Genomic DNA, 26,886 nt, shown 5'->3' on the forward strand with positions numbered 1-26,886 from the left:
GTTGTTACTGTACTGTATTAATCTGATCAGTATCCAGGACAGACCAGACCACAGGAAGGACAAACGTCCTCCCCTGGCCTTCGAGTTCTGTTAGTACTGACTCTGAAAATGAATTATCCAACACACAAGAACTCGTTCAGTGTCTCTGTCTGTGGTTTTTTATCTATAGTGAATCTTGGAATTATTTCTGTTGGGTGTTTCTTTTGTTTTTCCCCAAGGTAGAAACTGAATTTAAATGAATGTCTGACTGTTTATTAAAAAAAAACAAAAAAAACGATTGCACTAATACAATTTAGTTAATGCTTATTGAAGTAAAATTCATATTATAAGGACTTCGGTAGTTCACATAATATGTTTTCAATACACTTACACGTTCACATAATATGTTTTCAATACACTTGTGTTTTGTTTTGTTGTTAATATATTGAAATTCTTTTTTCATGGTGATCAGTAACAGTAATTTTTATATTTTAAAATTAAATAGATGTAATGAAATATATTTTTACTGCCCTATAGTATTTGTTTAACAGACTTTGTATACCAATATATTGCATAATATATTGGGTAACAATATCACAAATTAAATAAATTAAAGTTAAATAATGAATAGTATTCCTGTAAGAATGTATAAACTGGATATTGTTCTGCCTGTGAAGTTTTTTCTTCTGACTGTAGATTGTTTTGATGGTAAACAAAAGTCCAATAAAATCAACAACACATTGTAATCAATCGATTGTATCAATGGTTTTGTGAATTTTGTGAATGTGTTCACTGATGAGTTTGATTGTGGGTTTAAGTACCAACAGTTGAGCCAACCATCCCAAGAAACAGTCCATAACAGAGGACGGTATCAGCAGAAAACAGTGAGACCTGACGCAGGGTTTGGAGACTCTGACCGTAACACAGGAGGCAGAGCTGGAGCAGATGAAGATGGAGCTGGAGATAAGGATGCTGGGGAGATTAGAAGAAGAAGAAGAGGAGGAGGAGAAGGAGGACAAGAAGATTAGAAGAAGAAACAGAGAAGAAGACGATCAACAGCAGCAAAAGCAGCAGCAACTGAATCAGCTGCAGATTCTCACTGAAAGTTTAATCACAGTCCTGTCCTTCATCAGCTCCACCTCCATTCTTCATCTCTCTCACATCCTGTTACCCAGATCCTCCATCTCCTCCTCTTCCTCCTCCGCCTCGTCCTCCTCTTCCTCTGCACATTTCTCTATCTCCAGGTCCATACCACATGATTACAGAATCCAGAGACATCATTATGTTTAAAAAAGGAAATGTAGCTTCATCTACTATAAATATATTATTATTCTGCTGCATTTTTTTATAAAATTATAAAATATTTAAATTGTTATTTGCTCATACATGTTTATCTTTATTTTGTTTTAGATCTTTTGATAATTCCATTATTTATTTTGAAATACTTTTTCAATCTTTTTTTCTAGAAATGAGCTGCTCAACCTGTTTGATGTGTTGCGTTTTTTCTCTTCCTTTCAGCTGTGTCTCAGTTTAAATGTTGGTTCCAAGTACTTTCACGGTAACAACAGAGATAAACACTGCAATTATCAGGCCTCTTTGTGTGTGTGTGTGTGTGTTTAGTAGGAACATCTGAAAACAGAAACTGAATAATGTTTGCTGCATGAATTTTTGACCTTCATAGAAAATAATAATCTAAATCTATATTTTTTTTATTAAGGTAGAAGTTTATAGAAATGACATTATAATTGCACAGTTCAACCTTAAACCTTAGGAAACTGAGTGACTCTAACGTGTGGTTTCACAAACCAAATCAGGTCAGTTTTCACTTTCAGCCTCTACATCTTTCCACACCTGCTGCTTTTTTTTCCATTTATGTTAAACATAAACGTGGAGGTTCTTCACTCTGTCCCAGTGTGAATTAATAAACTGGAGCAGGAACTGTTCTCTGAGATCTCTGAGAGACATTATTGATTAACGTCTCTCGGTCAGAACTGATGTGTATTGGCAAAGATCTGGTGATAAGATGTGTATCAAGATATATGATATATTGCTATATACTGCACTACTATAGGCACGACAATATGTTACTTTTTTTTTTGAAACAATGTCATTGTCAGCATAGTAAAGACCAAATGTTGCTACAGGCTTAACATCTGGTTACTAAATACTAAATTGGACCAGAGAAGTTTTTTACAAATTTCAATGTATATCAATATTTTCTTACCTCTAGTCAGAACCAGGGTCTGTGTATCATTTAATTAATTAATTCATATTTGAAAGATGAAAATAAAAGGTGGATGACATTCTGGTCAATATAAAAACATCAAAAGAGCTGTTATTAACTATAAAACGTCATGAAAAAACAATAGGCTGTTTAATTAGATGGTGGAAGTGTTGATGGTTTGTAACTAGAAGGAGAAAAAAGATAGAATTGTTCTCTAATACTGGGATGAGTTAATGAGCTGGGAGAGGCTGATGGATGAGACTCACCTGTGAGGAGAGTGTGGACCGGAAGTAGAGAGTAAACCGGAAGTCAATGGTCGGCGGGAGGAGAGGACAGTAGAGAGAGTGAAGTGGGCTGGAGGAGAAGCAGGTTGCACACCTGGTCCAGTGGACCAATTCTGTCTGAGGAGAAGGTAAGTCTTCATACAGAGACACACACAAAGAGTTTTTTTTTCTCTTTCGTCATTTTTATTGGATTGGTTTCGAATTTAAAAGAAGGCATATTCATTGTTTATTTAGACGGTCTCACTCAACGGTCAAATGGTGGTTTTAGTTTTATTAAGAATTCTAAAACCAACGTCAAAGTTGGTTACGAACACAAACACACGATATCAATTACATTTCCACAGCGCCATTGCGAAATGACTTAAGTTCAACGGCGCGCACAGATGGACACTAGGTGGTGGTATAGCACCTGCCTCTCTGCCCTCTGAACCCTACGGAGAAACCTTTACAAAATAAAAGCCTCATCATCAAGAACTAAAACATTATAAAGGCAATTCGGGATGAAAAACAACAACGATGACAATTATTATTTAGCAACGATAAAAAAAGGGTTATTTACACACACGTATTTAGCAACGATAAAAAAAGGGTTATTACACGATGTTTGTAACTATATCTTTAGTGTTATGTCGTTTACTGTGAAGCTGCGGATTATTACATTTACCACGAGATGTCACTATGGCAGCGTTTGTTTGTAGAGGAAGCGGTGGAAATTTTCAGGAGTGAATGTGACTCAGGTCTGAATGAGAAATCAGATTAACTGGATTTAACTTTAACTGAATGAACATGAAGAGTGTTTAACAAAACAGAAACAGTTAGAGCCTGAGACTGAGGGCACAACAGTCCCGAAAAACGAACTGTGCTGTGGAAAAAAAAGAAAAAAATCTCAAACTCTAGATTATACAAAGACAGACCATCTGACACAAAGAAAAAAGGTTATTTAAAACAAAACAGAAAATTTAATTTAAGCAGGAAGTTTTCAGAACTCCTACTTCTTCTTCGTCTTCTGTCCCACTGCCACAGATACTGGGGGGGTTGAAACCCGTCTGCCCAGGACTCAGAGCAGCACTAGGAGAACACAGACTTTGAAAAAAAAAGGAAACCTTTATCCAACGATTATTTAAAACTATACTTATTGCAGATTGTGACAAAAATAAAACAAGACACGACCAAAATGCACAGGAAGCGATATTGACCACAGACATCTGCTGAAACATGTTTGTTTGTCTGCAGCTGGAAAAACTACATTTCTGTAGCAAACATGGAAACTCCCAGAAAGAAGGACTCTGATGATGAGATCAGGCTCTGACAGAACCGATGAGCAGGTAAGAATTCCACAGAGAAAATCAATGATTTTAGCTCACAGACCAAAGTCCATAAAATAAGTCGTAACATAAGCACCAAGAGACCTCAAAGCTGCTGGTTCACTGCTACCTCCTGTGGCCAATTTGTGTCACTGGTGTAAATCTGAACAAAGAATTTCAAACATTAAAGTCTCAAAATAGCACGTCGTAGTGATGGAGGCAGCAGTGGATGAACAGCTTCTAATCTTTTTTAACGGAAAATACAACTTTTCAAATAAATGGACATTAAACTGAAGTGGTTTTTCCACCTCAACGTTTTTGAAATCAACCAAATTGATTTAATTTAGCCTTTTTCTATCTTATGTGATAACCTTTCTTTATACATCTGCATTTAGACTCCAACCTTTAACTTTAACACTCTTGTGCATTCTTACGCTCATTCTTGACAAACATTCAAGCAGCTTTGATGTGTTGGATGTTGTGGTTTTCTGCTGAAATTCACAACATTTCTAACGGGAACCTCCATCATTTGGATTCCCAGGTCGAAACTGTGATCCTTAAGGAAAACAAAGCAGAATAATCCTCATTTCTAGTCTAGAAGCATTTAGGTTTTTTTGTTTTGTTTGTTTTTTGAGTATTTTTCCAGCTGGTTTCTCGATACTGTGACTCATCACAGTCTTTAACCACATGCTCTGTCATCACAGAGGTACCAACAGAAATAAACGCTCACGCTGTCGTACTGTATGTGACGCAGGCTGTTGTTGATTAATCACAGACACGTCTAGAAGACATGAATGTCAAGTTTTCCCTGTAATCCCTGAGGCTTGATGGAATGAACANATAACAGACAGAAATAAATGTCAGATATTTAATTTTAGATCAAAGTGGACTCTGACCCAGGAGGGGTGAGTCAGGGTCTGGGGGATATAATAGACTCATTCACAAAATCAAGAAGAAGGAACTGAAAAATATATGTGATGAGGGTCAGACTAATGATGATGAAGATAGATCCAGAAGAGCTATCATCATCACAGTGAATATAATAATGATAATATAAAACATGATATAATGTTATATAAATAATAGTAAAAACAATTATATTACAACTATACAAATATCTGTTTTTCTTTACTTTGATGAATTCCAATGTGAATAACACAGATTTAAAAAAAATAAAATTTCCAAAGCTTTAGATTAGATAATAATAATTTAGATAATAATAATTATGTAGATGTGGTGCTTTGGCCCAGAGTCAATGTCTCTGTCATTGTTGTGGAACCCCAGGGTTCACCTCCTGGGCAAGTTCGAATCCCAGTTAGGGCGGTTAATACCTTCCAGTGGACTCACCACCCACAGGAAGGTTTGGGGGTTGGTACGGTGCAGTGTGATTTGGGTGGCGACTGCTGCCCCCGCGACCCGGTAACAGATAAGAAGATGAAAATGGATGGCTGGATAATTATATAGATAAAAGAACACTAGCATTAGTATCATATGGAGATGGGTGTTAAACAGGATATTTATATTTAAGTCCAACTTCCCATTTCTTGTGAATTATTTTGTAATGGTGCTTCAGACAGAACTTGCTTCTTTCAGTTGCAAAGACTAAAGTGTGTGCGTCTGTCTGTGTTATTCAAGTCATTAGTGTGTTGAAGGAAATGATGACATGAGGTCAATGATGAAACTTCCTGTTGAGGAAACATTTAAAAAAATGTACTTCATTACAAAATGCAGGCTGATTTTTTTTTTTTTTTTATCTTGTGTTTTTGTACAACTCTGTCTGTGAGTCACTGTGTATTTGTTTTTGAAGACAAAAAAGCTAAAAACACCTGTTTAAAAAAAAAAAAACAGGCAGTGTTTTTCTTAACTCCATGACAACATAGCAGATGTTCAGATATTTGGTGTAAAACTGTGGTTTGCTGCTTTGAACACAAGTCGTGTTTATCTGACACCAGTACTGATGACAGGACTTCAACTTGGACGGTCAAATGTCCACAGAGGCTACCGTAGCTCACACAGCTTCCACGGTGTCGTTCGTGTAGGTTATTGTAATGCAGGTGTTTCTGTCACACGTCGGACCTTCAAAGGTGCCGTGTGACCACAAAGGTAGAAAAATACTGGAAAAATAAGTGTAACAAAAAATGAAAAGTGAAAATAAAAAAATTAAATTCCTTCAACATCTTTGAGAGTTGGCCTAAGATCACGGTGAAAGTTGTTGTTTACTCTTAAATGAAGTTCACTACCAAATTAAAGTTACATTTCACCAGTGAACTAGTCACTGAAACTAGAAAAAAAAATGTAAATTGTCAAAAAATATATGACTGACAATAAAGAAAACAGAGGTTTAATAAGTCATTAGGATAAAAAACAAACAAAATGAAGACGAGTACAATTTTTTTTTTTAAATTTACACTAGATAAAAATGATGAGAGACATTATTATCTCATAATTATCTCCTGATGTTCTTCTGTTCTTCTTTCAATCTTCTTTGTTTAATCCTCACCTTTAAATGGTGAAAAAAAGCTCCCCAAATGAAGTTGCTTTTTACTAGTTATAAAGCAAAAATATTTGGATTAGTCCACTTAGCAACACATTTGTTCAGAAGAAAACACTAAATATACTGCATTCACTGCATCCAATTTCTCATTCATTTAGTTTTAATTAATATGTCGACTCTTTCTGCTCGGGGACAAACAGACATGCAGGTGTGATGCAGGTGTTGGTGATAATGATAAAAACAAAAACATTCCTAAAACAGAAGAAAAAAAGTTTCCACTGTGACTCAGCTCCTCTTCAGCCCTTCTCCTCCTCCTCTTCTCCCCTTTCCCCCCTCCTCCCTGAGGACATCCTGGTCAGTCAGACCTCAGTCGTCAGGTTCTGGTCCCTCCTCATCCTCATCCTCAGCCCTGCCCGTCTGCTCTGAGTCTTTATAACCAGGCGTCAGTCAGAGACCAGATCATCACAAACTGAAGACAAAGACACTTCTTATATTTCATCACCTCATTTTACAGAAGTTTCCTGCAGCTCTGAACAAACTCTGGTAGGTTTCTGACTAGAAGTTAACTTAATTTTACATTTAGACTGGTATTGTAGTTTGTTTTCTCTCTGTATTTAATTCATTTTTAGTCCCAGTATATATATATTTCAGTGCAAAGTTTTATAAATGAAATCAGATATTTTACATCTCCTTAAGTGTTTTTAACAATGATCTCTGCTGTAAATGTTCTGTTCTTCATGGACCTGTGGTTGTCTTTGACTGGGTCATGTTGGTCTCACAGGGTCCAGAACTGTTCTCACAGACCCTGGCTCAGTGTGTGTGTGTGTGTTGTTGTTTTCACCAGGAGGAGAGATGCAGCCTCTGACTCCCGCCCTCCTTGTCATTCTTCTTCTTGCGACAGGCTCAGCGAAGCCGGTGAGATGTTTCCTCCAGAGTGAAGATAAATCTTCTGTTGTTGTTGTTTTGTGTTATACTACTGTGGCCAAACAATCAAAATAGTTCATTGGCACTTGTGCTGCAGGAACCACCCAGCAGTCCCACACAAAACCGTCAGCTATAGCGACTGTGTGCAGTTACAGTGAAGTAGCGAAAAAGGAACCAAACGGTTCTAAGTTATAGAAACACCTCCATTTAGTTCCTGGTACCTGGGAAATGTGTAGATTTCCTTCTTCTGTTAGAGGTCCCAGTACTGATAACAGTCCCGGGTTCTTTCACAATGAAAGAACCCGGGACTGGTCCAAGGTTAGGTTAGGCTGGGGGGCCTCTGACTCTAGGATCTGTCACTGACCCTGTAATTCCTGGTACTCCTTCAGGTGGTGGAGACATCCTTCTAACTGCCTTCAGGTCTTCATTGAACTTATACATCAAACACTGCAATCATTACTACAGTACACTGGATATTCTACAGTAGAACCGTTTTTATTGCATGTGGGTAATGGAACCAGAACTGGGTCAACACACCACTGTCTAGCCGTGGATTTGTGTCCTTCAATTTAAAACACATTCGTTCCTGGGACTAGTTCCTGTGGTGACTACACAGTTGCTGGTACCATCATTAGAACATGGTTACACATCAACTAGTGGAAAAGCAGATTTTTCCTGGTACTCCCTACAGTTCCTGTTACTGACCCTAGATCCAACTGATATTTAGTTTCATTCATGTTCTTGTAAGACATGAATTAAACTGTCAAGGACTTTTTCCTCAACAGGTTCCCCAGGAGAAGAATCTGGATGCTGACCTTGCTGACCCTGAGGGTCAGCTGGGCTGGCTGGAGAACAGTGACACCACGCTCCTCAGACAGACCAGATCTTCTGAGTATGAAGACTCTTCTGAGGAGTCTTCAGAAAGCCAATCATCTGAGGAGTCATCGGAGGAGGGAGGCGACGACGACGATGATGATGAAGATGACAACAGCACGACCCCCCCACCTACAGAAACCACCGGAACCATTAACCCTGAGCCCAGTACTGAGAACAGCACAGGGGCCACACCCACTGCTGGTGTCACCGAGGAGAACTCGACAGCTGCCACAACAGAAAGTAGAGGAGATGTGTAAACAGAGCTACTTCCTGTTAGCCTCCACCGCAGCATTTCATTTGAGATTTAAGAATAAGACAAAAATGTCAAGAATGGCTCCATTTAGCTTCCTGTCATGTATACCAACCTGGGGCCACTCTCTCTTGCTTTTAGCATGTTGCCTACTTCACATTACAACTCGCGTTGTAAGAAATTATAACATTTTCATAAATGTGATCTAAGAGCTGGGGTTTAGCTAACTTCCTGTCTGCCCTTGATTGTTTCATATATCACAGCATTAAAGACCAGCTTTCCTGTAAGTCCTCTGTTTCTATGTTTGGAAGAAATACAAATAAAACATGTTTGCCTAACTTTTAGCTAACTTGTATGTAAATGTTTTTTCTCCCTCTCTCGCTCACGCTCTCTCTCTTTAGTTCCATTGGTTCTTGGGTAGATTTGTGTCATGTTGGACAGATTTACTGTTGAATTAATTAATACAATTAAAATAAATCAACAATCACATTAAATCAACAATTTAAAGTGTGGATTCACCACAGTCCAGTTTCACAGGTTTAAGAAAAAATAATCAGGTACACTTAACACAGACTTATTTTCTCCTCCGTAGCGGTCCGTAGTCGTCAGTTCCCAGCAGGTCCGGTCCTGTTGTTGTCTGAACTTACTGTATGAAAATGTTCTGAACTCTGTTGTGGTTTTATTTCATTATGTGTTTGCCTTTAGCTTGAATCTCAACTTTAATAACAGACATCATCATTCTTTCTGTTTTATCACTTGAATTCCAGACTCGCTGAGGAAGGCTGATGATGTCAGAGGTATTCTGTCCTTTGGTCTTCAGAACCTTCTGGGCCCTGAGTCTGATCTTCTCCAAACCAGCAGGTAAAGTCCCACAGATCTTTGAACAACACAGTGAGCTAACAGAGCACTTTTTTAAGATGTTAAAAAACCAAAACACCTCCTTTAATAGTGTCTCCATTAAACACAGGAGGACAGTGAAAATCATTTTAACTATTGGTTTAAAAAAAGACAAAAACAGTTTGGAGGTAGGCTACATAATTCTGGACTCTGTCGAAAAGAAAAGATTATTTTTTACCAAACTTATCAGTGGTATTAGCCAAAAGACGGCTAACTTTGGTTCAATCCGGCTAGATTTGTGTCAAACTCTGACATCACACTACTACCACAGTCAACAGGTCATATTGGACAGATGAACTGTTTTTTTATTCTTTTAATAGAATTTAAAAAACAAACAAAATAAACAAATTATTTTGTGATTTATAAATATAAAGCATTAAAAAACAATCTTTGAAATCCTGCATGATTAATCTTTAAATGACTGGAGAACCATGAGTTCTGTTAAAGATCGTTTTGTCTTGGAAATTCGACGTCATATAGTATGTTCCTACCCCATCTAGTGGAGATGTTATACAATTACAAAAAAATAAGAGAATCAAGTTATAATAATAATTTTGAAGTCGTGATATAAAAGAAATGTGTCCATAAATCATCATTTGGGGGGGGGGGAGCAATAAGTCATCAGTTAAACTGTGACATGTTGAGGGAGACATAAGAGACGAGCAGCCAGTGGTAAACATTTCTTGCCTACAAATAAGAATTGTGGAGAATCTCAAATAAGGAGAAACGTCATCATCTGCAGCTTCAGCAGCAAAGGTCGTCACAACTGGGACAGTGAAAAAATGTAAAATAGTAAAAAGAATAATGTCATAAATTCAGTAGAATAAAGTAGTAAACCTTATTATGAAAAATAATATAAATAACATATAAAAAATATAATATAAAAAACAATGACGCGACTCAAATTATTCTCATAATTTAAGATGTTTTAATTCCCAACACTCATCTGTCAAGGAATGGTTTCTAAGAATATAACTGCAGTGTTTTCACAGGGGTTTTCTTTCACAGAGTAGAATTCTTTCAGCCTTTTAAAGTGAATGTAATCATTCTGTCTCACATGAAGATTCCACCGCTGTGGTGTGAATGGAGTGAATGGAGTGAACGTCAACACGTCAACAAAAACAGGCCAGAGCAACTTTTACATAAAAAGACTTTTATTAATATTAATATCATAGAAATACATTACATCACAGTAAACACTGCTGGACAAAGGACATGTAGTGTAGAGAGGACGTGTGCAAGAGAACGTCTGTGTGTGTGTGTGTGTGTGTGAGTGAAACAGTTAAAACATGTTTAAATACAGTCAGTACTGATACAAGAGCAGATAATAAGAATGAGTTTATACCACAGTGTTAGTTCACGGTTAAATGCTGTGCTACATGTGTGTTTGTTTGTGTGTGTGTGTGCGTGTGTGCGTGCGTGTGTGTGTGTGGGTCAAATGTGACATTTTGCAGACGGAGACAAAGACAGAGAGAAGGTTGAAGGTAGGAGTTAAGGCCCAGGATTGGTTCGTTTGGTGGATCAGTTCTCCAGAAAGCTGGTGTGGACCTGACTGGTTAGCAGCTGTGGTGGTGTCACCTCCACCCACCACTCATGAACAAAGCAGAGAAGGACCAATCAGAGCAGCCTGGAGAACATTACCACGTTTCTGGAGAAATTTTAAAAGCCTGTCTCCTCTGGTCCATCATGCAGCCAGTCATATTACACTTTGGTTGAGATGTGTCCCACATATTCTGGGAACCAGATGTTGGACGGCAGAGTAGCATAATTAGTGACTGTATGGGTTGTTTGCCCTGTAACTGGGCCAGACTGGCTGTGTTGAAAGAAAGGGATGTGATCGTGAGATGCTGTTTGACCTTTGACCTAAGTGGATAACCTCATAAATACTGGACCATAAAAACTATGGATAGTTTTTCTCTGATGTATTTTCTGACCTTGACCTCTGCGTCTGTTTGACCCTGAAGAAGAAGAAAGTAAAGAGTAAGAGTCTGAGGGTTTGTTTACACCTGTGTATGTGAATGGGACACCTTCATCCACTCCGTTTCCTAGGTGGGCGTGGCTTATTTGGCAGTGATGACCACCATCACATCAGTGGTGACATGAGGCACCGCCCCATCCTCGTCTGAGTCGCTCTCGTCTGAGTCGCTGTCAGCGGCGCCGGGTGTAGCCGTGGCCTCCTCACTGCTCTGACTGTCCTCGTCCTCAGAATCCACACTGGCACTGGCGCTCTCGTCCTCCTCCTCCTCCTCCTCCTCCTGGGTGGCGCTGGAGCTTTCGCTCTCACTTGTGGTGGCGTCATTGGCGTTCTCCTCCTCTGGAACAAACGCCTGACGAGGGCTGATCTGCAGGTCCTGTGTGACGTCAGAGGAAGTGTCAAGACCCTGGCTCTCCACCTCAGGAGTGCTGGTGTCCTCCTCCAGGAGGTCAGAGTGGACCTGGATAGCCTGCAGGGAGAGCAGTAGATACAACTTACACTCTGAGATGGTAAAGAATTTTATTTTCTAAATAATAATTTAATTAATGACACAGAAAACATTACAGATAAATGTTAACCCAGAAATATTTGTTTGCCAATAACATTAAAAATACGAATTCATATTTGAAATGAAATGATCCAACAGATTACTATCCTTCAGGACAGAACACCTGTAGGTTTGTAGGTTCTGTAGCATAGAAATATGAAATATAGAGATTGTTCAATCTGATACTCAGGATCAGTATTAGTCCCATATTGGTCAAAAATATTTGTATGATCCGATACCTAGCCAAAATGCTCAAATTAGCTTTGCATTGTATTGTTGTATGGAGCCATCCCTAATGAAAAAACAATAACAATCTAAACAACAATGAAAAATTACAAAAATTAAATGAGCCCAATAATCACAAAAAGTCCAAAACCAAAAGTCTGGTCTTATGTGGACATAGACAACAGAGTCTGGACTTTGACCTTTGAAGGAGGTTCACACAGATGTTTATTGTTAAGTGAATATTGTCTCCGGGTCAATCTGAGTTAGATTCAGTTTGGAATTCACCGTCAAATCTCCCCCAGAATTCCAAGACTAACCTGTACCTTGTACACCTTCATGGACTTCTCCACGTCGTTGCCGTTGCTCTTGTCATAGTCCGTCTTCTTCCCGCTGTCGTAGTACTCGTAGGACTTGTAGGGAGAAGGAACCTTATGGTAGGACTTGTCCTCCACATAGATGGACTTGTAGTCACTGGGGTAACCTCCCAGACTGTCTCCACGTCCTGAGTCTGTGTCTGTGACGATGGTCGGCTCCAGAGGATCCACGGTGGTTTCTACCACAGGTTCATCTGTGACAGGGATGACGACGGTGGGAGCGACGGTGGAGGATTCTCCTGACTCGGAGGTGTCGTTGGAGTCGTTCTCATCTTCATCTGTGTCCTGGAAACGCAGAGAGGAAAGGTAAAATTCAGACTGCAGATTCCAACAGAGTTAAAGACTTAGGTTAGGAGTTGAACTTTTTTTGCTCACGTTCTCCTCTGAATCATCGTCATCATCATCACTGTCTGCACTGTCTTTACTGTCCTCACTGGTTGTGTCAGGGACAGCTGTGGCATCGAAGGTGCTGAATTTAAATTCCACAGCCGGAGCCTCTGCTGCCACCTGTGGTCAGGAACAGAAACATAAAGCTTTCTTGGCTCAACATTAAGGTGAAAGTTCAGATATTTACATTTAAACCAAAACCAAACCTCTTTGGGTTCTACCCTAGAACACACAGTATCTCACTAACATTGTCTCTCACCTGAACTTCCTCAGAACTCTGCTTGCTCTCATCTGATTCTGTAGCTGTGGAGACTGCTGGAACGTTCTGAAACATCGCAGACATACGGTAAAATAGGTTAGTTTTCTTTTTTTTCCTTTGAGCCAGTGTTTCCACAAGCAATGTTCAAATGTTTGATCATTATTATTATTTAATTGTTATTTTACATTTTATAGTTTTGTTTTTTTTTAACCATTAATGCTTTTCATTTATTTTTACAAAAGTGTGATGGTTTTGTAACAGATGTAAACGTTATCCTAAAAGTTGGGCTGTATATACAGTACAATTTGAAAATCTGATTAATAACAATGATTTTTTTTATTACGGTGGGAGCAGGAAGTGATTAAAAACATTAAGGTTGAATAATTAACAACAATTGTTCAACTTCAAATTACACAGAACTCTTTAGTAATAGCATCATAAAGACGAAAAGATCTGACAGACCGTTAAAAATGAAGATAAATGGAAAAAAAATTCTTAACTTCTTAGACAAATAATATAAATATAAAAGAAGTTCACCTGTATTTGTGCTGCACGGAAACGAGGACCCCAGGCCACGGGTTTCCTCATGTAGCGAGGGGGAGGTCGTCTCACCTGTGGAGAACACAGTTTATTTAAGCACGGCCACAAAACCTAAAACCACCATCACTGCTCTTTATCCACAAACTCACCATTTCTTCAGAACTCTCAGAGCTGCTGACAGAAACTCTCCTCGCCTAAAACACAAACCATGGCAATTCAGGAGAAGGACAATCTCTCACGACAAAAATCATCTTAACTCAGTCCTTATGACATGTTCTTTATATTAGGACGCACTCACCGGCCGACAGAGAACTGTGGCAAAGAGCAGGATGAAGACCACAGCCACTTTCATCGTGTCACAGTCTAGACAGTTCATCACAAAAGACAAACGTTCAAGAATATTATTAAAAACTGAACTAAAATGTTAGCCAAATCCTAGCTATCTGACAATGCAGCAGAACAGTCTCTCCACAGAATGAACTAAAATATAACCAACAAGGAGAGAGACGGTGCTGGTTTGGTCCACATTTTAAAATGACCTCCTATCACTCAGCCACCAGAGAAAAGCTCTGCCTTAAACCACGTACAGTAGGTCCTGTTGGCTACAGCCCACAAACTGGGACACAGCTGCAGTACAGTCCCCACAGTCTGTGGTCCTAGACAGGTTTTGGCGTTTAAAGCGGTGTCATCACCCAGCATCTTCTCTTTAACTGCAGCTCGGAGGTCTCATTCTGTCTGACCTCAACCCCCACGCCACCTCCCACCCAAGATGCCAACACAGATTTTCACCAAAAAATAAGGTCTGTAGTGGTCACATGACCCCTAACAATCGGTGTCACTTCCTGTCTGAGACCTTGGTGTGTCGCAGGAAGTCATTACAGGTTAAATGACAGAGCAGGGCCCTGAACGCCTCGTTTCCCCTGTGATCTGATGTGAGAAAATCATTTCTGAGGTGTAATTTAGAAAAAGACCAACCTCCATGTGAGGAGTTCAGGGAACAAAACCAGAATAATTAAAAGTTACCCCAGAGACTAGTTTACATTTTCATCAATCAAAGTGCAAAAAGAACTCAAAAACAGTATTTACGGTTTACAGAAAGCAAGAAAGAAAAAAAAAACGTTTTAAAATTCCATACAGGTTGAAGCAGTAGAGAAGAGAGGGTTGTCATTTTGGAGTCTTATTTCCAGGTTATAGGTGTTAGGTCTGTCATTAGCCCCTCGCTCTAATGAGCGTGAAGAGATACGCGCGCGTCATTTGTCACGACAAATTCCACGTTTTAAACTGTTACGTTGAAAATTGTAAAAAAAAAGTCCTGAGCAAATAAGAACCACAAGAATATTCAACTTCAAAATGTGTATAAACACAAAGAAGAGCTAGAAAAAAAATAGATTTATAATAATGAAACCAGAAAATAACATATTTTGTAACATATTCAGATAACAAAACATACTTTTATATTCATTACAAATTAGTATAACTGTGGAGAGCCAACGGAAGAGTCTGTTTATATTTTGTTTTGGACACAACTACATCATGTGAAGAAAAGAGTCTTTTCCATGTGCATTTATTTACTGTAGTTGTATTTTAATTATCAAAAAATAATCACGATGACCCTGCTGACAGATTTTTACACTTTATAAAAATATGTTAGCATGGGTTCATTGACTTTTGTCAGTAAATCCTCCTGAATAGCCTCAGCTGGGTGACCTGTATTTTTAAATTTATTAAATTTTTTTTTACACAGTTCACCCCCAGACAGCACTGTAGTAACACTGCTACAGTTACTTTAACTGTTGTAAAGTTCTACTATTCCAAAAATATTTTACACACACACACACATATATCTATATCTGCTCTGATTTTGTCATCTTTGTGTGAGTATGTGTGTGTGTGCGTGTGTGGGAGTGTCGTCCTCCATCTTTAATGACTGCCTTGTCCTATACTGTGTAATTCAGATGGATATAAGTGGAAAAGCCACAACAGAAACATAACAGACGCCCTATGGCTGCAAATGTATGTGTGCGTGTGTGTGTGTTCAGACTGATTTTCTGTCTTTGTGGGGAACAAGTATGATCTAGTTTACAGTAGTGACATCAATTTACAGTTTAAGTAGTATCTCTTAGTTCCAACAAGATGTCAACTAAACCTCATCAAAACACGTCCATTAAAAAGTGGCTTATGAATTTAAATTAAAATTAGAATAGGAAAAGTGATTACTAACCGACAACAAACAGAAAAACTTGGCCACAACACATGTCAAAGTTAACCTGCAAATGGTTAGCCTCTAAAAATGGTAGCCAAACATGGGCGGTAGCAGGTGGACAGTTAGTTCACTTTTACCAGTATCAGCTACTACTTAGACAAGTGAAGATCAACTCATGTTTGTTATTTAACTAATTAAAGACAACTTGAAGTAAAAACTTTTTAGTTCTTGCTCCAGAATGAAACGCTGGGGTTTGAAGAAGATGCTGAGGTTTTTAAAAACTTTCTTCTGCTCTTCAATTAAAAACCACTGTACATCTGTACGTGTGTGTGTCACACACATATACATACAGACTGTGTGGTTAACCAGCGCCATCTCTGGTCAGATCACACAAGTAACGCAGAGGTTAACTTTCTGTAACTTTCTGTAACAGTTCCTCCTCCTGACCTATAGGTGTCACTGTAACACTAATGAAAAAGATCATTCACTCCAGTTTAGGCACTCTTTTTAGTTGTTTTTTTAATTGGAAAAATTCTTGAAAATGAAAATGTTCTTTTTTTCAATCTATCATTTATATAAAGGATATAAATATGGATTTATTTGTCATTAAAAGAAATACAAAAGGTTTGGTAAATCTTTAAAAAAGTTTAAAAACAACATTAAATTGTAAAGAAGATTTTGTGAATTGCAATAAAACATATTGCTTTTGAACATGCAAAAAAGGAAGTACAAATAACAAAACACTCAGAATAATATTTATATTAATTTGAATACAAACGCATTCAAATAACATTTTACTCTAGATTCACTGTAATTTACATTGTTATTGTTTGTTTTACATTCCCTCCCTTATGGAAACTGAACTAATTTACCTCCCAAAAAATAATGCAATTAGATTCAAATAATTACAATCTGCATCTAGTTTGTCAGTGAAAAACTTTTCACAGGCTGCAGGACAGAAGAAGTGACTCTCTCCAGTGCAAAAAAGAAAACATTTCAAATTGATTTCTTGAAATCTGACCTGGTTTGCTGCTGCAGGAATCTCGAGTGGTTCTCTGTGTCTCTAGTTTATCTCCTCTTCTCGGTGGTGACTGATGATGAAGATGCTGCAGATGTTTGCTGCTCTCTGATTCTGCTGCTCTGGTTATAAACGCTGCAGCTTCGCCTCGGCAGCCAATCAGCTGCCAGTCTGTGATTTTCCTGAGGTTAACCGCCTTCTCCATCTCTCCCACTCTTCCTGTGGTTGGTGCTGTGGCGGTGGTGGTGCGGGGGTACACACACACACACACACACTAGGGTTTGGTGTGTATGGAGTTAATTTAAGGACATGCAGTGGCAGGCTCTAAGGGAAAAAACAGCAGCAGATAGAGACAAGTGTGTGACACTGATTCAGCTTCCTCATAGACAGAGAATCATCTGACTGTGTGTGTGTGTGCATGTGTGTGAAATCTGAGTTAAAGTAAAATGTTGTGCTGAACTAAATGTTAGATTTAGTTTAAAGTTACATTAGAAATAAACAGAATGATTCACTTCCAGTGTGATTGTTTAGCATAATGACACACTGCACACATGAAAACATCCACAGTTAAGACACGGAGAAAGTCAGATTAATCCACTAAGCAAGAGACCGAGCAAATAACATCTATATCAGCTCAAATTTGCATTGCTTCAACGCCGTAATGATTATTTTATATCACTTTTCTAACGGGAAAGTGTTGTTTATAAACAGTCCCACACCAAAGTCCACAGACAAAGTATGTTGGAGTTGATGCTCAGATTTACCTCAATTACACAAACTGACCAGAGGAGGCAGTAGTGAGACAACAGGTCCTACATGCTATGATGAAAAATTAGTAATTACTGATTTTCTCTCTGGACTTGAGTGCAGTAATATTTTCGGGAGGGTTGGACATTATAGACACTGATAAAAGTGGCTCTCATGATTATTGTTTTGATACATTTGACAGGATTTGAAACTATTGGTTTTTAATCTTAATCTGTTAACCTAATGCGATTTTAAAAGTTTAGAATAGAAATAGACAATAATATGATGTGGCCATGTTTTACACTGAGCTGTTTATATAGTGAGAAGACAGTCTCGTGCTGCAGCTGAGACATTAGCATATGAGCTAAAAACAGCTAACAGGCGCTAACACAACATGTCTTCACTAATCTGTGGATAAAAACACTGGCGCAACCTAACATTTGTGTTAAACCAAACTTCCAAAAAGAGAGGTTAAAAGTATCTTAAAGCTGTAACACAAGTTTTTAAAGAAACTGAACTGAGTGAGTGTGAAGCAGCTTTAGCAGCAGTTAGCTCAGAGGCTAAAATCCAGACACAGAGTTTTTCTGTTTATTAACATTTAAAAAATGAATTTGAAGAACTTGATCAGAGGCAATAAATGATGAAACCTCAGAGTTTAGAGTGGTTCAGTTTAGTTTGGTGAAACTGTAAGAGTCATTTGATTCTTAGTTATTTGATTTGTTTGTTTTGTTGTTTTTGACATATCACAGTGCAGATTTGTGATGAATTCATTTCTTCACAACAGAAATAAACAGACTGTAGATTCAGAACTGATGTTTTTGGTCTGAAAACATTATTCCATACAGTATGTAGTAGCTGATTCTCAGTATTTTGTATCTTATTTTGAAAAAAGAAGATAGTGAATATATAACATTATTTTCGTGATGTATTGTGTAAACACAATATAAGACTGACCCTAAGAATCAGGGTGTGTCATTAACTTGAGTAAAGATACATTTTCTCCTTTCCAATGAAAGTAACGAAACATAAATAAATATATGAAACTAAACACTTCTGCTCATCGCGCCTCATGTTTATCATAGACTCTCAGTAACTGTCAGCTTCAGGTCCAGACACCAAGGCATTTTTTACATTTTTTAACCTAATTGGTCTTGAAGACACATTTGTTTTCCGACACAGAAATGTTGAAGGTGATTAAAGATGATGTGAAGTTTCACCTGAACCAAACCTACAATTACAGTCAGAGGTCTGTGTGTGTCTGAGCTGATGTCTGACACTTGAACACACATCTGTATACATACTGTACACTGCATACACACCCACTGGATACACCGACAGGCCGACTGAACGTTCACAGCCTGCAGCTCATACTGTAAATGGAGTTTTCATCAGGCTGTTTTTAACTGAGCGCCTGAAGGAAAACATGAAAAATTCCAAAAATTCAAACCAGAAAGTGAAGCAACAAAAACATTAGAATTATTTCCTATTTATCATTACATGATTCATAAAATGCTAAAAAATATATATTGTATGACTTTTTACTACAAAGTTTTATTTGTTTCATTTTATGACTTATAGAAAATAATGTTTTTACATTTATTTATGTAATATTATATTATATTTTTAACCACAGGAGCAATAATAACTCAGTGTATGTGTCTGTGTGAGGGTGTGTGTGTGTCACCCAGCAGACTGAGTGATGAGTCTGTGGTGACTGTGTCAGAACACGTATGAAATTTGAACGTCTGTGCTGCTCACATAAATCTAATATATATATTACATACATATGTTTGTGTCAAGTGCTGGAGGTGGCAGAGTTGAAGATGTTAAGATTCTCTTTAGGAGTGACAAGAATGGACAGGATCAGGAATGAGGTCATTAGAGGGACAACACAGACAGGAAGGTTTGGAGAAAAAGCTAGAGAAGCCAGACTGAGATGGTTTGGACATTGGTAGAAGAATGTTAGCGATGGAGCTACCAGGAGATATATGGATGCTTCTGACCATTGGTCATGTGATGATTCATGTTGCACGTATGTTCGTGTGACATTGACGGCTCTGAAGAAGACGGCCGAGGCGAATCAAAGCAGCGGTGGCGACAGTGAAACGGTCACACGTACGAGCTGCACGGAGACTCTGAACTCCTCCAGTTTCCTGAAGCAGGAATAAAAACAAATAATAGGTGTGGTGAGAAGCAGGACTGTGAAGAGTTTATGTGGAAAAAAACACTTTAAAACCTTCACGTTTCATTGGTCAATAAAACATGACGGTCTGAGAGGAGACAAAAGAGCCAGAAAAACAGACAGTGTGTGTGTGTGTGTGTGTGTGAGAGAGAGCATGTGTGTTTGTGTCCATCCAACCATAAACACTGATTCACCTTCCAGACCAGAAAACACAACCACAGAAATATCAGACTGATGTCACAGTCTGATCACTGTCCCTTTTATGGTGTTTGAAAACATCTGGATATTAAAGTCCACCGCACCAGTATGTGTGTGTGTGTTTGTGTTTATTTACATTTATAGTTAGGACTAATTACTGTGAACACAAAAATTTAAAAATAGAAGAAATTCACATGTTCTATTTCTTTAGGTTTTTTCTTCTTTTTCTTTGCATCCTTCCTTTCTTCATCATCATCGTCCTCTTCCTCTTCTTCTTCCTCTAATACTTCTTTTGTTATACTCTATTGTACTTCTTCTGTTTGTACTACTACTTCTTCTTGTCTTTTTCTTCTGTTGATTCTTCTCTTCTTCACTTTCTTCAACACTACATATAAAAATGTATTTATTATTTATGGTTTTTTTTCTATTTTAATTTTGATTTGAAATGAATTTGTTTCCGTCGCTTGTTTAATTTTAATATAATAGTATTGCTCAGAAACTGACAGTAAAACGTTGTCACTCCAGTACTGGTCAATAAATACTTCGATCATTAAGATCAACCTCATGTTTGCTGATCATTAAACCCATCACAGTATTTCTTTAGATCTTCTTCCTGCGTTTCCTGTCAGTGTGTTGATGCCTGACGTCCACTTCGTTTCCTGTTTCCCTCTTGGTTTTGTCCACTCTCCTCGTCAGTGTATATCTTCAGGACTTTCTGTTTGCATTTGGACTCTTTTCCAGTGGATTTAACATGTTCTCTTTTTAGACTGTATTGTGTTGTATAATTACATCCTTCAGCCAAAAGGGTTGTTTTGGCTCCTTTCACAATTATGAGAAACATCATTCGAAAAACTAAAACACTTGTTGCGAATGAAATGGTCTGTGGATGGATTTTCATGGCACAGGAACTCGAGCATGCTGATGTTTGTTGATGGGACCTGATGGTTCGGAGTAAAAGCCTTAAACTGAGCAGAACCCTTTACTTTCCAACATGATTTCGACTACATTTAGTCATTTGCTCTGTCTACAGTTGTTCCACCTGCGTTCAGTGTTTTTTTTACTTAATTGTTTTAATTGTTTGTTCAAATGTACTTGAGAATCACAAACTGGCCACAGGGGGCAGCAGTGGGAGCTGCCTGTGTTTCTGCGCTAAAATTATTGATTTTTTTTCTGTGTACTTTGGTGAGGGAGATGATTGATTTGAAAACCTCAGTTTCTTGTTGAAATGTTAACAAAACAGAAAGTTTAGACTTATATTAGAGGAAGTTGTAAACTGAACCTTTAATAATTTGGTAACGTAGCTGGAATCACCTTTTTTCATGGAGTTTTCAGCAGTTCTTGAACATGACTTTCCTTCAGTACAGGACTGGGCTTCATCACATTTACTACTACACTACTGTACTTTATGGTCATGTAATGACGACCTCCAAATGTGGAAACCTGCGTTTTTAGTCGACTAAATACAGAATCCAGGATTTGAAGAAATCTGATCCTCAGCACAAGGTGCAAATTTGAGGAATAACATGTTTTTCTATGAGTTTTTTATATACAGTATGAATGTTGGCATCGACGTCAGTCTCATGCACAGAGATGCAAAGCCGGTCTGTGTGTGTGTGTGTGTGTGTGTGTGTGTGTGTGTGAGTCAGTGCTGGTTCTTTTCTACGACCTTCCTCAGACATTCCTACCCTAATTATGCACCTACAGAGAAAGCGTGTGTGTGTGTGTGAATGGGGGTGTGTGTGTGTGCGTCTTCATTTTTTGGCACGTGTTTCAGACAAATGATGTCTTTTGTTGACTCTGTCTGCTGATGTAATTACTGCTGCCGCAGATTTTAAATTTCTGTCAATCGTTTTGTTTTTGATGACAGTCTGTAGATGAACACACACATTTCAGATCTGTTTTCACTTGTTTTCTCCAACTCTCTCGTTTTTATGACAGTGAAAAACAACTTCAGATCAAAATAGAGTTCATCTTTGTTTTGTTTGCATTTTCCTGCTATTGTCGAGTGTTTGTCTTTCAGCTACTACTGTGCTGTAAAGCTGTATTTCTGACAAACCTTCTAATGTTTTTGCCAAGTGTAGTGGGACCGTTGTTCTTTTCAGAGAACAGTGAGTCGAAGCTGTAGTGTCATAGATTGTGAGTAGTATTAAAATCTGTGCATGAACATATCTGTCCAGTATGAAACTGTGTGTTGATCACAGCTGTGATTTAAGGTTTTGATGGGCAGAAGAGAAACTTTTATTTTGAAAAGTTTTATTGTGCGGCAGCGTTTTTATGTTTGGTTTTGACTGCCTTAAAAATGGTGCTGGCGGGTGTTTCTGGGTTTGGGTGAGAAGATTCCGCTGTTGTTGGACCGTTCTGAGGCTGGTTCAGGACAACAGACACAGGACAGGTGTTTTCTTGTCAACTATCAGAAAATTAGGGTTAAAATTTGTCGTCAAAACTTGACGGAAATGTATATTAATAGAGAACAGAAGTTCAGCTGCTGTGATGTAGCCATGAGGTTTAGCTTTTTTGTTTGGTTTGCGCTTGAACAAATCATTTTCCTGGTGAGACGATGCTGCATGGTAACTGTTACCTACGTCTGTCACCTGTTACCATCTGACAGCAGGTTTACGTCGATATTGTAGCTCCTTATTTCATTTATTTCAGGCTACATGTGGTAGAGTTTCCCACAAGTGCCTGTGTAGTCTGAGCTAAATCCAGATCTGGGTGTGGCAGCAGAAAGAGCTACTTGGGGTATTTTAGTCTGTGAGGATGCACAGCTGTGCACAGAGGAGAAAATTGAATTTTTACAGGCTTTACGTCCAGGGTTGTTATTATCGTCCATACACTGCCTGCGTAACATGGAAAGTGAAGCCTGTCGAAGCTCAATAGAAGGAGGTTTTAGCCACCAGGGGGCGAGTCTGTTCATTTGATTTTTCTTCTTTGACAACAGCAGCAGCAGGTTATCGGTTCATACGTGAGTGAGGTTCAATCCCAGTCTGCTGTTTGTTTTGGATGGCAGAGTAAATGGTACTGTTCAGTTCTTTCTAACAACAGTTGTGTCCTCATATTGTCTCCGTCCGTCTGTGGTGTCGGCCTCAGGGTCAGGAAGTTCACCACAGGTTTCTACCTTTTCATTCTCCTATTCTTCTGCAGAATCACTCTGTAAACTGTGGCAGTGACTGAGGAGAAAACTCTCTGCGCTGTGGTTTCACCAGGTCACGGTGTAAACCAAGAAAGGAAAACAGAAACTTCAGGCGGCCAGGTGTGTGTGTGCGCGTGTGTGTGTGTCCTCAGCCGGCTCAGTGTCCAACATCATACAGTGTCAGAGTTAAAGTTATTCTTCTTAATCACTGAATGTGGAACAAATCCATCCGTTCCTTCTTTTCTCTTCTCTTTTCCTTGTTTTGCGTCACCCCCTAGTCTGTTTGGCGCCCCCCAGAGGAGGTGAGCCTCACTCTTAATCCATTAGTATTGATTATAGTATAGCACATATAGATTTCCCAGATTAATATTTGTACAGACTTCACGGTTGGTGGTCCCGGCTCCAGCTCCACATCAGTTTGAGGGTCTTTGATGGTGGTTTTATCAAAATTATAATTTGAATCATAATATTAATACATAAGTAGCTCATGATTGGTTGGTGTTTTAGCTCTAAAAATAAAGTCATGTCTTTTGTATATAATTCGAACAAAACAATAACAAGAATAATTTATAATAAGTTGTTGACGTTGAACCTGGTGGATTTGTGTTGACTGGTGTGGTCAGTCTGACAGTTAGAGGTCACAGTCACCACTCAGAGCCTCAGACAGAGGATCGTCTACTGGTGTACACACACACACACACACACACACTCACACACACACAGACAGACAGACAGACAGGAGACGATCACCGTGGTGGTTCTCAGCCATAATTACCATCAACTCATCAACTGGGTCAGCTTGGCTTTGGGGGAAAGGTTTTCACAGCAGACACAAACAGTCCTGGCTGAAACAGACAAGTGAAACATGAGCATCATTTTATCATCTGTCCACAGACGCACAACACAGACGCACAACACGCACACACACAAAGTGGAGTGGAAAAGATTATCTGTGGTCCAGTTGGTGCACTCCACGGCTTCAGGATAAAAATATATATTACTTTATCACTTAACTGATTTGTGTGTGTGCATGTGTGTGTGCATGTGTGTGTGCATGTGCATATTTGTGTGTATGCATTAGTGTGTGTGTGTTTGTGTGTGTGGTCAGTGACAGCAGACTCATTGTCCTACAGAAAAAAAGCACTAAACTAAACCATAAAACCAAATGTGTTTTTGTGAAGCTGCAGATGTTTGTCTTCAATGTGTGTGTGTGTGTGTGTGTGTGTGTGTGTGTGTGTGCAGACTCTTTTCCAAAGTTCCCTGAGCGTATACATGGGTGTAGGTGTGTGTGCTGTAGGTTAGACGTGTGTGTGTGTGTTTGTGGTCACTGGTGTCTTTATTCCTGACCACAGACACAACCCAGTCTGAACAACTCTTTCTTTCTTTCTGCCTTTTTTTTTTTACCTTTTTTTAACAACTCTTTGTCTGATTTATTTTTAACCTTGTTTTAGAGGATGGACTCCTTTTAGGTCAACATTACGTCTGACTTTTTAATGGCTCAAACCTTTAAAGACTTTGTGAAAGGTCGTAGTGTGTCCATCTGAGAAGTTCTGTTTGGTTCCAGTCTCTGTCCTGGCGTCACCTTCAACACTTCTGTCTGCTCCTGGAGCCGACTTCTCTGTTTGAGTTCAAAGACTCTGCAGCGTGGCCGCAGAGGTCCTACTCACTTCAACTCCCAGCTCTTTGCTGCCGTTGGTCTGGTTCACTTTGAACAGTAACTTGGTTAAATATGATTCACAGTTGTCACCTGACGTTGGCCTAAAATATTTGTTCTTTAAAAACTAGCGGTGCCAAAAATATGAACCCTTTTAGTCACATGATTGTTACATAGTTGACTGACATTTAATAACAAATTATAGATTTTATATAGATTATAGATTATATATAAAGATGTGTTCAGATGAATGTATAGATTATTGGATCAATTATTAATTAATTTCACAAATGTATATATATATATATTTATATATGAATGTATACATGTGTATACAGTATATTTTACAATAATTCATTGTGATTATTCTTTGTGTGAGGTGATTGCACATACGCAGACAAATGCTAATGAAAGTTAGCCATTGAGAATTCACAAGTAGAGACAGCAACGTGTTGAGGAAACTACGTTGTTTCCCTTTTGGTTTTTCTTTGTTGCTTACCGTATCTGTTGGACACACGTCTTTGTCCAAATATGCTACTGTATTGAAGTGGAGCGGTGTTAGCTCTAGCCTTCATCGTATTGGAGTTTGTGGTGTTTGTGGTTTTCAGGTGGTTGAATCAGTCAGTTGTGTTGTCAGTTGCGTTGCCCTGTGGCGCCAACACAACTCTACAACACTGCATGTCATTTCTCTCATCTCACTCTCACATTACTGACTACATTTGAGGTTGCCCTTGTTGCTCACTGCAGGGAGCACTTATTTCTTAATTAGGGCACCTTTTGGTTTTGCCCCCTGGTGATTGGCTGAGAATTGGTCGAGAAAGTGCTTGATTTCATCTGCGAATTTTTAAGTGTTAATATCACTGACTATCATCTTAATTTAACGGTGTCAGCCAAAATTGTGATCATGATTAAAATTCTATTAACTGTGCAGCCCTAATATATATGTATGTGTGCTTGTGTAATTATATGTAAATACAAATGCCTAATTTGACACTATTACTATAAACTTTAACAATTGAATGCATTAAAAAGATATTGACTGCGTATTGCACAGACTGACCAAACATGCGGAGGGCGTGACTGGTTTGAGGCTCAGCGTCCCTCACAGACAGAAATAGTTTGAATGCACATTGAATAAAAATATGTCTTCCGGCCGTTCATTCCATGACATAAAATTGATAATGTTAGGGTTTTTTTTTTTTTTTTTTTGTATTTTCTATCAAAGGAAACACAGCAGACATAATCACACAGTTCGTCCAGCGTCTCCTCAGGAATTTGTTCTGTTGTGACCACAGAGGGCCACTGCAACGCCTTTACATGGAAAATACAACAGGAAGTGATGTGAAGTTCTGTGACCTCACCAGAGAAAACACCTCGGGTTTTTAGACTGTGACCAGAATGATCAGCATCCAGACGGGTAGGTGTGGAAGTGGAGGTGGGGGTGAGAACACAACCACGATGAACTGCTGATGTGTGTAGAGAAAACAGAGGAGGAGACATCACTGTTGGTTTAGATGGTAAAATGAAAAAGGTCAGACAACAATGACCGCTGACTGTGGACTAATACTAATAATAATAATAGATAGAAGGGTCGACCTGTGATGAGTTCCATCTGTTTACAAACAATTCAAAAGAAACAGGGATGTGACCCAGTGATGTCCAAATCTTAGTTTTTGGACCAGTTCCTGAATGAGTTGCTGTTTTTAACAAATTCAACAATGTTTGTCGCTGATGACACTAAACATCTTTCCTTTAGCTGAAGTCACAGACTGACTGTAGAAAGTGTAGAAGTGTGTGGTTTGTCACACACAGGGGCAGACACACACAAAGGTCATGGTTTCAGAACCTAACCTCAGCCCAGGCCTCAGCCGTGTCCTCAGTGACTCGTGTTCTGGGAACTCACTGGAGAGGTGCTGACTCAGCAGCTGAAGTCAGACTCATCGGTGTACAGTACAGACCCCAGGTCAGGCATCATAAATCATGCTGTCAGATTAAATCATAAAGATGGAGCTCAGTCACTGACCACTGACCTCTGTGACCCTGCTGATCCAGGACACAGCCACAGGTCAGCACTTTCAACCACCGTGGTTTTACACCAATTATAAAAATAGTTATAAAAATGTATTCCCTAACAGAAAAAAAAACAATCAATTCTCACGTTTATGGATTGAAGAAGAACCTGGAGAACATCTCCACCCAGCGGGAGAACTGCATT

General features: G+C 38.7%; 1 protein-coding gene and 1 long non-coding RNA gene across 6 annotated transcripts; one reads left to right on the forward strand and one right to left on the reverse strand.

Annotated features, from left to right (window-relative positions):
- The first annotated feature begins 2,458 nt into the window (after positions 1 to 2,458).
- LOC103389274 (uncharacterized) lies at positions 2,459 to 8,679 on the forward strand. Of its 4 annotated transcripts, none has more exons than XR_003051831.1 (5): positions 2,459 to 2,615; positions 3,721 to 3,812; positions 6,586 to 6,828; positions 7,130 to 7,200; positions 7,995 to 8,679. It is a non-coding gene; the product is annotated as an uncharacterized LOC103389274 (long non-coding RNA). The 4 variants fall into 4 exon arrangements; XR_003051829.1 differs by having other exon boundaries at positions 6,631 to 6,828; XR_001761039.2 differs by having other exon boundaries at positions 2,460 to 2,615; positions 6,645 to 6,828.
- Positions 8,680 to 10,368: 1,689 nt separating this feature from the next.
- spp1 (secreted phosphoprotein 1) lies at positions 10,369 to 16,980 on the reverse strand. Of its 2 annotated transcripts, none has more exons than XM_008324623.2 (8): positions 16,764 to 16,980; positions 13,838 to 13,902; positions 13,689 to 13,733; positions 13,537 to 13,611; positions 13,000 to 13,065; positions 12,729 to 12,860; positions 12,303 to 12,638; positions 10,369 to 11,676 (listed from the first exon to the last, which is right to left on the reverse strand). In XM_008324623.2, exons 1-8 carry the CDS (start codon positions 16,963 to 16,965, stop codon positions 11,293 to 11,295), a joined length of 1,305 nt encoding a protein of 434 aa, XP_008322845.2. In that variant the 5' UTR covers positions 16,966 to 16,980; the 3' UTR covers positions 10,369 to 11,292. The 2 variants fall into 2 exon arrangements, with proteins under 2 accessions (XP_008322845.2, XP_008322844.2); XM_008324622.2 differs by having other exon boundaries at positions 12,297 to 12,638.
- Between the last annotated feature and the right edge of the window lie 9,906 nt (positions 16,981 to 26,886).

The sequence above is a fragment of the Cynoglossus semilaevis genome, chromosome 14 (genome assembly GCF_000523025.1).
Source record: "Cynoglossus semilaevis isolate Cse_v1.0 chromosome 14, Cse_v1.0, whole genome shotgun sequence".
Lineage (NCBI taxonomy): Eukaryota > Metazoa > Chordata > Actinopteri > Pleuronectiformes > Cynoglossidae > Cynoglossus > Cynoglossus semilaevis.